This window comes from Siphateles boraxobius, unplaced genomic scaffold (genome assembly GCF_051911475.1).
Source record: "Siphateles boraxobius isolate OS27281-9 unplaced genomic scaffold, OSU_SipBor_1 7, whole genome shotgun sequence".
Lineage (NCBI taxonomy): Eukaryota > Metazoa > Chordata > Actinopteri > Cypriniformes > Leuciscidae > Siphateles > Siphateles boraxobius.
Genome location: NW_027509197.1, coordinates 38,079,569 through 38,092,346, shown reverse-complemented (window position 1 = coordinate 38,092,346; position 12,778 = coordinate 38,079,569). Strand labels below are relative to the sequence as shown.

At 36.1% G+C, this 12,778-nt stretch overlaps 2 protein-coding genes across 4 annotated transcripts in view; one reads left to right on the top strand and one right to left on the bottom strand.

Annotated features, from left to right (window-relative positions):
• Positions 1-12,778, top strand: part of tanc1b (tetratricopeptide repeat, ankyrin repeat and coiled-coil containing 1b) — a 533,291-nt gene that overhangs the window by 405,556 nt on the left and 114,957 nt on the right. The window lies entirely within an intron of this gene.
• The window catches only part of rbms1b (RNA binding motif, single stranded interacting protein 1b), an 82,968-nt gene that overhangs the window by 60,519 nt on the left and 9,671 nt on the right, over positions 1-12,778 (bottom strand). The window contains exon 1 of one of the 3 annotated variants that reach the window (XM_077216255.1): positions 5,620-5,958. The exons of the other annotated variants lie outside the window; for them this stretch is intronic. Within the exon in view, the coding sequence (XP_077072370.1) occupies positions 5,620-5,673 (54 nt within the window). The 5' untranslated portion in view covers positions 5,674-5,958. Of the gene's footprint in view, positions 1-5,619; positions 5,959-12,778 lie in introns of those variants that run through there. 3 annotated transcript variants of the gene reach the window in all.

Sequence of the window (12,778 nt, the reverse complement as noted above, 5' to 3'; positions counted from 1 at the left end):
GAGTTTCCTATTATTTATGATATGACGTTGTTTGCTTATAGGGACCAGTTACAAAAGAACGAGGCATGGGATAAAATAGCTGGGATAGTTTACATTTTTGTTCTTAAAGTTGAACTCATTTTAACTTCAATGACGCGTTTTTTAAAACGCTGTGACATGCGCAAGATGCGGCAAAAGACACGAAGCTCGATCACACAGTCTAGCGCGTGTTTACATAGTTAAATAGAAAAGCAGTTAAGTAGAATGCAAAAACACCAATCTCATGTGACATTTCATGTTGTGACACTTCTCTTCTCCCTGCTACGTCAGAGTGGCCAAAGCGTCAACAAGCTTCCCCGTACTTTTTGACAAGCGTCCTTGACAGGGCGGCCAGAGATTTTTTGCCGCTAAAGTCGGCGGTGTGAACGTACAGTTATGGTCTCTTCAGCGCTTCTCCGATATTAACCAGGTCTTGCCTGATCGTAACCCTTCTTTTTAAAGTTATATTCCCCTGGCCTTTTTTCTCTTTTGTATTTTCTATAGTCCGTCTGCTAATCTCTTTCTTTTGCACTGAGCTCTCTCTCCTCCCCTATCATGATTGGACACGCCCCTTACTGCTGACTGGCTACAAGTGTGTTTTGGTGCTCTGTCCGATCCGCTTTTCAAAAGCGTTTTTCAAAAATCGCTTACTGCACCTTTAATTCCCCCACAAAGGCAGAAACAGCAGTGAAAATGCCCAAGATTGGCAGGTGCTGAAAAGCACAGATCTGAGCTCCATGAAATCCAGTAGTGCTGAACAAAATATCATTTCATTAAAGGTCTACACAACAAAGACAGCATTTAGAGGTCAGGCCAGAGTCAATGTCCTATTGAAATGTCCTGGAAAACCTTTGGCCGCTCTTTATGCCATTGTTAGGGCTGGGGCGGTTTGGATTTTTTCTAACCGCGGTTGAAAAGCAGGTATGGCAGGTACCCGCGGTATAGCGGTAAACCGCTTTAAATAGCACCCCACCCCTCTCCGACTTCGCGCACACACCAGAAGTCGTTTTTGCTAGACAGACTTTGTTAAATATTGTCACCTACATTGGAAAAAAAACGAGCACAATTTGAAATAGTCAAATTTTCATCGAGCAGTAATTTGGCATGAACCAATCACTGAATAGATTTCCTTATTTAAGAATATTCTCAGATACATTCGCACTGAATTCATCATTTTCAGGAGAATACATTATGATGTTCACATTGTAAATGAAAGATGAACACCTTTTCCAACATGTCTTAATTACAAATATTATACTCCATATTTATGTTTACATAATATGGTGTTATTTTTTATGTAATCTATGTCGATTATATGAAAAGTGAACAGAAATTATAGGATCATAAGATGGGTCAGACACGATTTTGACAACTTTATTAAGTTTTGTTTTGTAGAAAGCCTTTCTTTAAATTAAATTTCGTTTTGTATAAATTGTACCTTAATTTTAATCACTGTTTCATTAACGAATTGCCTGGAATTAATAAATAAGAAGCAAATATAGCAGACATATAATCAGGACGACGTGGAAGCGGCGGTGCGGCCTCTTGCGCGTGAACTGGAGCTCGTCTCAAATGAACCGAAACTCGGCATAGGCTAGGCCTAAATGTCTACTTTTAAACAAAATTCAAAACGAAATGATACAATTTTATTTTACAGTAGCCTAGTCAGGTAAGGTCAGGTTTGCTGATGTGCGTTATAGGCTATTTACATATTTATATGTATCCCTGTGCGCCGATCGGAGACGGAGTTCACTGCTGATATTCTGGGGATACAACATAGCCAATATACTAGGGACTTTAGCCTTTAAATATCTTTGCTGCATTGGGTCAGTGTTCTTTCTAGAAGAGCCAAGAGCTTTCTAGCCTCGCATCACTCATAGACCTTAAAACAGTCAGCGTCGCGGATGCAGTTTCTAAAATTGATCAAAAAACGTTGGTGCGGGTGGATGGCGGACAGATGATGAGTTTTGTGATGCGGTTGCGGATGAAATAATAATAGCCCATCCGCGCATCTCTAATACGAATGGAATTTTATTATGTGTAGTGGAACATCACGCTCCTCAACTCACGAAAGGTCGGATTTGCTCCATCTTTTGATGATGAGTTTTGTTTAGAAAACCTTGAATCCATGTAAGCCACAATATCATTAGACATAATCCATATCATTAGAATCAATGAATCCATGTCATTAGACACAACGTGCACACATGTGCAGGCCAATGTATTTTTTGCGGTGATGTCGGTGACGAGCTCAGACCCGCGGTTGGAGTCACGTGACCGCGGTATTGCGGTAACCGTCCCAGCCCTAGCCATTGTCCAATGCAGCAGCGTAAAGGCGAAACCACAAAGACTGGATAAATAAGACAAGCTCGAGTTTAAAAAGAAGGCAGTGGATTATTAAAGGTCAATAGCAACACTAAATCTGCTGCCTTGATATGAATTCCTCCAACACTACTGATACTGAACATTTAACAGGGCAATTAAAGCTTCTCTTTCTATCAGTTGCATGTTTTGACTTCTGAAATTAGGCAGCAAAGTCTCTTTGTGTTCAGGTTTTTTAGCCCAATTTAAATGCAAGCTTTCACAAGGTTTCTGGCTTAAAATGCATACGGAACAACAGCTTTACACAATCAACAAGCAACCAATCCTATGCATTTAATAATGCATTTAATGCCTAATTAAGTCACACCCAAGTTTAAATGAAGTTCAAGTTTTATAGCATTTCTTAAACAATACTTAAGTAAAAAGCACATTCTGTCACTCTTAGTCTGTATTTTCTCCATTCATGTCGTGCTTTTGGAGTTTAATGAAAATGTAACAAGCTAAAGGAAGGCTTTATATGTTTGTGTCAGTGAAAAAAGGGGTAGTTAAAATACTATACAATATGAAAATGCAGAATATGGCTTTTGCTTTGTTCCTGTACTGCTGATTCTCATTCAGTTTTTTTCTTTCTGAGAAGGCTATGCTCCTCCGGCCTTGGAGAAAACGCCCCTGGTTTCTACTTTAGATGAAAATAAACTCGTCATCCTGTAAAGCACAATGACTTTATGCTATTAGTCAAGTATTCTGAGAGGACACACTGGAAAACAGCACAGTTAGTCACGTTGCCGGTCGAGCGGGAAGTCCTTGAAGCGTGCTAATCTCTTTAAATGCTCGCAGGATGAATAGTTAAGCAGAATCACATTTTGACATCCTATTCATGTAAAAAAAGTAGCTCTTCTTGTTGACTTCAGGACACTGTGACATTTGATTTTCAAATTAATAAACATATATCGGACAGCAAAACAGCACGCACTTTCCAAGTAAACAGTTGGTTTTTCAAGCCACGACTTCAAGACAGACCTCAAAAACAAAACAAGAACGCTCATCCGATCTTTGCATTGGAGAAACAGGAAATGAGGCACAAACAAGTGGACAAAGAACATCTTTGAGGACGAGAAGCCAGTGTTTCCCCTCGAAGGTCCTCTGGCCTGACTGAAACACATACATTCCCAGAGTGGAACGGGCTTTTCTAAGGAACTCAAAGCTTGTTTTGTATCTCGCATCTGTTTGACCATTCAGCTCTGCAGGGAGAGACTGGCTTCTTATCAGTGAACCGCAGACCTAGTCAGCCCATCATATCCGTGCTGGAAATACACTGAAGACTTCCAGTAACCGCCCTCACCCAGCGAGAGATCCCGCTAAACGGGCCTATGAATATATGCATAATCCTCTTGAGCGCCTACCAAACCCTTCCTCTTCCAGCCTCCTTCTCCGTCCTCTTCTATCAAGAGGTCAATCTCTTAGCGTGCTGCGGCTGATAAATCAAATTTCATCATTAGGAGATGCAATAAAAGCATGCGATTCGGAACAAGGCTTCCGCAGATACTGCAACTCCAAACAGCGACACTATCTGAACCCAACATGACAAGGTCACCTAAACCGACCTCAAGAGTTACGGATCAAATGAAACACATCTGACCCCAAAATCATATTAAAAACAATATTAAAGGCATTGTGATTTTATTTTCATGAGAAGTAAACCCAGTTTTAAGCAAAATTCTCATTACCGTAATGCAGATATTATACTTTTCAGTTTCTTCCCAATTCCCATTATTCTTAATTGTAAGTAATGTGATATGTTAATGTTTTGATGCATTACAGTAAAAAATGTTTTTATTTAAATTAGTAACAACATATACTTGCATAAAGTATAAATAAATATAAATGGTTTATATATGTGTGTATATATATATATATATATATATATATATATATACATACATTTTTTTTGGATTGGCATTAAAGTAATGAGAATTCAAGAGGGAATTGTCATGAAAATTTGTCATATTTTTTATGCAAAAGCCAGAAAATTCTCACTACCGTACATTATACTTTTCAGTTTCTTCCCAATTCCCATTATTCTTAATTGTGAGTAATGTCATATGTTAATGTTTTGATGCATTACAGTAAAAAAAATCATTTAAATTAGTTATAACATATACTTGCATAAAATATAAATAAATATAAATGGTGTATATATGTGTATATATATATATATATATATATATATATATATATATATATATATATATATATATATATATATATATTTTTTTTTTGGTTTGGCATTTAAGTAATGAGAATTCGAGAGGGAATTGTCATGAAACTTTGTCATATTCTTTATGCAAAAGCCAGAAATCCAGCTGAAATATGACTGACATTTTCTTTGCAGGTTTCACCCAAAAAGACTTTAAAACCACACTTCAAAGTACATGTAACTATGAGGGCCACAATTAAAGTCAATTAAGATTTTTACCCATTTACAATTATGTGACGTCCTCACTGTGGCCAGAATTTGCAATTATAATCCTCAACAACCAAGAGATTAGTACATTTCCACAAAATGTTTTGAAATTTGTCATTTTCTTTATGCACAATCTACAAATAAGGCTGAAATATGACTTGGACATGTTCAAGATAGGTGGTGCATGTGAAGTGCATGTGAAATGCATGGGGTGAGATTAGAGAAGGCTTTAACGAACAGTGTCAATATGAGAGCACACAAGGTGCATTAATTCAGCACTGTGACTTTTCACCATTACAGGCCGGTAAAGTAGATTAACCACTGAAACCAAACACTCCATCAAAGCAGGCAGGCAGGGCTGTGAATGTATATTCACATCAGAGGAAAATGCAGTGACGTGCATGAGACACGTAAAAACTTGTTCAAATAGAGGCCTATTTTTAAACTCGTGGGACGGGTTTGATTTGGAGGGGGGGGGGAAAGGTGTATTAAATTTGTGAATGAGTCGATGCAGTAACAATAAAACTAAAAGCTAACACAACAAAAACACACCCATCAGAGGCAAGCATTTGATTGGAAGGACACGAATGACAGCTATTCTTTATGGATTAGTTTCATGGAAGTGCTACTTTTGGACACTAGCAGTCTTTCATCCGTCGATCATCGCCTGGATATCCATGCATTTTGGTTATTGTTATTATTATTACAACAATAAAAGTCCAAAATGCACTGTAACAGTTTCCACAAACACATATAGACTCCAAAGGCACACTTTAAACCACAGGGCCACAATTAAAGTGAAATAAGATGTTTACCTGTTTACGATTATACGACGTCCTCACTGTGTGTCCAGAATTTGCAAAAATCATCCTCAACAACCGAATATCCCCTGACGGGTGAATAAATTTCTACCAAATGCTTCTATCTCGTATGTTCTTGCCTATCCAGGAGGGTAAAGTTGTGTTTGTAGGCTCTATAAACCATAGAGACCGAGCAGTGCTGTCATTTAGTCTCACTTAGATGTATCTTTAAGACCAAATCGTCGCAAGAAAGAAATAATATGTCTTGCGGAAGGAGAAGCATATATCCCACGAACGCTCGGTGTAGTCGGCTTGCCCAGCCCGTCTGCTTCGCTCAGTTCATTGATCTGCGGTGACTTCTCCACAAAACTACACCTCCCACTATGGAAGAAACCACTGTGCTCTTTGTAAAGGGGGGAGATGTACACACAAACAACGCTTACAAACCTCACAAACAGCCTCTTCACTCAGATAACAATGCAGATTGCATGTTAAGTATGCATGCATGCATTTACATGCACTATGGACAGTGCACAACAATCCAGTTTCGGAGCGAGAGGATATGACATTACATTCACCCCCCCTTTGCCTGCTCTTGGTTTCCTTTGGCTCACATACTTCACATTCCTGAGTGAGGCCATCAGGTTTTGTGGTTCTACAATTTCATGTGCTATATGGACTGATTTAATGCTGCGTTTAAAAACGAGAAGCCAAAACTGAGTGTATATGACATTAAAATCAACGCCACTGAAATATAGATGGATATATGTATTCTAAAAAAAGGGGAATTTTTTTGGCGATTCTGTGTTTTCTGACTGCAGGAAGAGCTACAACATGTAAGCTGACTCTCCTCGATGGGTGTAGTAGGAGTCAATCCCGCGAAAACATGTTCAGGTCACACTTAACCTTTCAAAAAGTAGGAAGAAATCAGAAATTATATTTTACATAAAGAATAATGAAGAATACTTGAATACTTTTAGGACCATTAAGATATTTTTTGCATTGTTGTGACATTATGACATTTAATGACAATTAAACAGTTACCCTATCAATGTTTTACTTTTTGTTCTTCATTTCATTGAATGATTTTACATAGAATAAAAAAAAAAAAATTACAAAAATAATTGCATTAAATTACGCTTAATGTAATGTATAATAAATGATAATGTATTTTAATAAAAATTGTGGGGGAAATAAATAAATAAAATAGCAAATAAATAAATAATTATATATATATATATATAAAAAAAAAATATATATATATATATATATATATATATACACACACACACACACACACACACACACACACACACACATATATATATATTAGGGGTGTCACGATTCTCCAAATCCTCGATTCGATTACATTTTCGATTCTAAGGTCACGGTTCGATTCGATTCTCGATTTTTAAGCACAGGTTGCTGTTGCTCCTAAAAAGCTGACATCAGTTCATCGCAATCTCACACATCTCTGTTATTATCAATGAAGCTGACTGCACAATGAATCTTTCATAATATATAGCCTACACTTTGTTTGTTATAATTAGAGGATTTGTCAGCTTACAGAATTCAGCTCTGAGGAGCTGATAGCGGTGAGGAGAGTCTATCTTAAATGCTTCTGATTGGCCATTGCGTTCAAGAAATCAACACATATGTCTGTGATTGGCTAAATCGCTCAACGCTGCAAACATGTTTTAAATAGAAACTCTGGCCTGTAAATCGTTTCTATTTTGTTTTAGTTGTTCTTGTTGCTTTTCTGCAACAGATAAATAAAAATTTATTAGTTTTTATATGTTTTATTCATAGATATTTCTAGTTTTCGGGAGTCCCGCGAATCGTTTTATTCTCCCGCACACACAGAGTGAGTGCATTATCGCCCGCGCTCGAACTCGGCCATCAAATCTAGTCCCGCGCCCCACTCTATTGCGTTGGGAGTTCACGTCTATAGATCAAGAGCCCGGCCCGAGTATAGTGACGGGAAATACCAAGTTCGGGCTCGGGCATAGAATCTAAGTTAGAGGACTCACAGCCTTTCAACACGTGTGTTTTTTTCCTGCTGTAAATTATTTTGACTGCATTATAATGATTTCTTAATTCAGAATATGATCAAGATTGCGTTGGATGTGTTCGGGGAATTTGCCTGTTAAAAGTATAACATTTAAAGCCCCTGAAATGACTAGAAAAAAGATTAGTTAATTTTGATGAAAGAGATTGAACAATAGAGTCAGTAAAACGATCCGAACTTTCCATCACGGGCGCGAGTGGCAGTATCGACGATTCCATTTTTAATTTCGATTTTTGAGATTGTGAATTAATTTCGATCGATTTCGATTAAAAATCGAAATCGTGACACCCTTAATATATATATATATACACACACATACATATATATATATATATACACACATACATATATATATATATATATATATATATATACACACACACATATACATATACACACACACACACATAATATATATATATATATATATATATATATATATATGCACAAATTACATTTAATTGTATAATATATATTAAAGGTGCTATTTAAATAACACTTTATTATTTTAATTATTATTATTATTCTATTCTACCAGAAACATTACCAAACTTAATCCTACAGAATCCTACAGTTATATAGGCCTGGTTATCAGAAGAATCAAGAACTCTGTTTACAATATCGGATTGAGAATGAGATTAACAATCCATATGAAAAAAAAAATTCTGAATATGACATTAAATGTGAACCAGTGGATTGGAGGAATGTTAATGTTAATCTACCTAAAAAATTGTATTAAGCCATGTCAATGACATAACAGTTCAAATAAAACACCAACCTCAGCATAAAAATCAAAATCTGTTTTCAAAGCAAATCAGTGATGTTTCTGTGCTACTTATGTCAAAGTCTTTGATATTTGGCTGAATAAAGTGGTAAAATAAGACGTAGACTTGTAAAACACGGAAACGAGTTCACATTTTAGCACATCCAGCTCGACCGACCCAAAATCAATGTTTTTTTTTGGTTAAATGGCTGAAATAAGGTCTGTGGTGAAAGATATATTTATTAAAAAAAAATAATAATAAAAAATCAAGGATGATGGCAACAGCAAAATAACGCAAGTGTTGGGTTGGTTACAACAAAATAAAAACATCTGTCCATAAAACAAGTAGGTTTTCAATTCACACGTGGAACTAAAATCTAAATATCAGTAATACACCAACATCTATCTAATATGAAATGTTTAAATAATCATATCAATCAAAATGTTAGCTGTATTTTATTCAGTAAATTTAATTTAAAAGGTTTAAAACATACTAGAAATGTCTTTAAAGCATTCACAGAATTATACGCCAAGGTCACCTAAATTCATACTGTATTTGTGTAACAAAAAAGTGATATTTTTGTTTTCGTTCATGTAATTTAATTTAATTTAATTACGGAACAATAATTTAATATAGGCTTTGACTTGGAATAATTTAAGTGTTTTAATAAAGCACGTTCATGTTTTACTAAAAAAAAAATAGTAGGCTACTGTTACATTATTGTAAGTGAAATAAACAAAAACAACTATTATTGAAGAAATAATACAGTAACATTATTTCTTATTTTTATTATAAGCATGGTCCATTTTGTTTAATACATTGTGCGTCTTATTTAAAAGCACAATAAAATAATTTTGACATGAAGTGAATACGGAGCGAGTTTGACGGGAGAGAGAAATGGTCAATTAGAAGTATATGGAAAGTAAACTGAAAGAGAATTTGTTTAAAAAAAAAAATTTAAGTATCGAATCAATGCTTAGAAACGTTCCTTTTTAAGTTTTGAAATGGTCAGAAACGGCCCTCGCTGAATACTTAATTTAAACCCGTTTTAAAATAATATTGAAGTCGTCATCAAAATTAAAAACTCCGTCTCAATTCCAGCTCTGCTCGCTCTGGACATTAATAAACCAACTTCCTGAGGTGCATCATGGGATGCTTTTAAACACTAGTGAGGGAGGACCGTGTGTGATGCTATAGCTTCACTATATCTGCTGCAAGTGCAACTGGTCAATTTATACACAAAAAGAAATAAAAAAAAAATAAACAGAGTCAGGTCTTTCTCCGTCTCTCTGAATGTAAAGCACATCCTCACACCTAAACACTGCATTTCCTGTTGTCTTCTTAAATAACTTCCCCTGAGCTCATCAGTTTTCGATTTCAGTCTGCTGTTTTGAATTTAAATGTGATCTTAAAAGCACCGAAAACACCTTGTGGTATCAATAATCCCCAGCTATGCCTGATCGTGCTTCGACAGCAGTTTACGTCGGATAGTTAGAATGTAAATGGGTCATTTTCAATCCCACAGAGAGCATAAGATCTTTGCCCTGGGATTCGATCCTTTTCCTTTTTGTGAAGGAAAGAAATGTGGCTAGAAAACATCTGCTATTCAGGACAGAGCAAACATGAGCAGGTCAATACAAGCCACGGATTACTATCTTTCATCAAAGCATGCAGCTTCACAAATTTACCAACAAAAAAAACAACAACACTTGCATAGAAAGAGACAAAAATGCCCCAGATAATATGGAGCAAAAAAGGTCACTGTATTCACTGTATGACATGCACTACTATTCAACAGTTTGTGGTTGGTAAGATTTAATAAATCTGTTCCAAGTAAATGCTGTAAATGCAAAGAATCCTGATAGAAAAAGTATCAGTTCCCACAAAAAAAAATATAAATCAGCAACATTGATAATACAAAGAAATGTTTCAAATCATCATATTAGAATGATTTCTGACGGATCATGTGACACTGAAAAAGTCAGCTTTGACCACAGGAATAAATTGAATTTTAAAATATATTCACATAGAAAAGAATTATTTTGAAAGGTAATAATATTTCACAGTATTACTGATTTTACTGTATTTTTGATCAAAAAATTGCAGCTTTGGAGAGCAGAAGAGTCTTCTCTCAAAAATGTACGTAATAATGTTCAATTCTTGGCCAAACTTGTGATTAGTTAATAGTTTATTGTCTCTGCAGACATTTCAGCAGCTGTCAGATATCTGCATTAACTGTCTCATATGTGTTTTGACACACACACACACACACACACACACACACACACACACACACACACACACACACACACACACACACACACACACACACACACACACACACACACACAAACACAAACACACACACACACACAATTATATCAAGAATGAACAGTACAAGGCTGTTTTATCAAGCATAGGGACATACAACTGTTTTACAACGTAAAGCATTTTGCTAATACTTCCATGCATTTGGATGTTTTCAAAACAGTTAAATTGATACGGACATGTCTAAATTGTGGCGGAGAAGGTTGAATAATGTGGTTTTCTGCACTCGAAAGGACCCTCTGGGTCATGACAGTGACCTGTGGCACCTTTCCCTTTGCGGTGTGCGTGTTTATATGAGTAATGCCAGCATGTCACGGGCAAACGAGACAGAAAGGGCTGATTAAGCGAAAACAGAGGGTCAGAGTGCAAAATTAAACGAAAGGACAAAGGGAAAGTGAGGAAAGGGGTGGCCATACTAGATTTTAAACATGCAAAAATACCCTGTGAAAAAAAAAGTGTTAAAAAAAACTTGCAAAAAGGGCCGTGCAAAAAGGGTATGCATTGCATGGGGTGCCATTGTGTTAAAAATATATATTTTTGGTAATATATACTAAAAAAACTAATTTCTAAAGAGAGATTGGTCATTTTTATCAATGTAAAGGCCCATTCACATGAGTGATAACGATAAAGATATAGTTCTCGAAATGTAAAAGAACAGCAGATTAATTAATGCAAGTAAAAAGTCCTCAAAACAGAAGACAAGTAAACAGTCAGCAATGAAATAAGAACAAAGAAACTAATTGCAAACAAAACCGACAAAAAATACAACAGAACAAAAATACTAATTAAATAAACATTGCTTTAGGTTTTTAAAGATGTACTATTCAGAGACGTAGATACACAATAGAAATGGAATACAGCAGTTATTCGACATTTGATTACACTAATACTGATTTAAAACTTTACAAAAGTTACTCATTCAAGAGCAGTGAGTGATTTTATCTTAGTCTTTTTTCTTGTTTGACTAACATTAATGACTGCAGCTGCATGGATCCAATATACTGTTACACACACGTTTCAAACACGCGTTTCAAACTCCAAAATGGCATTTCGACATATTTGTGTGTATGCTATTTGACGGTTTAGGTGCGTATCTGAACGCCCTCAGTATACTTTACTTATGAGTGTTTCGCCCTGTCTCGGAGCCCGCCGAGGGAACAGCGACTCTTTTGCGGCTTAATGCACTTTTAATAACACAGTTTAATATCAGGTACATCCCGTAGTTTAGCAACAGTAGACTGCCTTTTACATCACTCACATATTCGGCTGATTTGGATGTTAAAGGTCCCATATTGTCAAAACTGAAATTTCCTGGCTTTTTTCATGATAACAGAGGTCTAGTCTCTGTGAAACTAAGTTTTAAAACATTCGATCCACAGACAAATGTGCCTTTTCACGAGCCGTTGTGACTTCCGTATAAATGTGATGTCAGAACTACACAGTCCCCGCCTTCAGTCTCCACCCCGACCAATGGAGGGTCATTTAGAAAACAACAGGCCAATCAGAAGAGAGGCTCATGAATAGTAAATAGACAGGCCAAAATCGACCTGTGCTTGGCAGAGCTCCTGAGAAAGGAGCTGTAAACATATATTGAGATGGTTTTTGGTACTTATACCGCAAATATATATTCTTAAGGACATCAAAAACTAAAATAAAACTTCAGAAAGTTGTACAATATGGGATCTTTAAGTTAGGGCTTAGGGAGGAATGAAAGTGCGATGCTCTGAAGGAAAGTTTCACCTCGATTATCTTGTTTTCATAATCGTTGGAAGCCAAAATCGAAATACGGTTAATTGCACAGCCCTAAATCAAAGTTAGCGATACTGTACATGCCTAGGGCTGAAATAAAAAGTCTTGATTGGAGGTCGACCGAAGGTTGCAAATTTTTTTTTGATCATATTCAGTGAAATCGACACTATAATCCGACAGAACAACATAAATAAAGTGGTGTTAGAAAAAAACCAGAGCTTCTAACTCCACCTGGAGCGTGTTATTTGTTTTGCAAAAATCCACC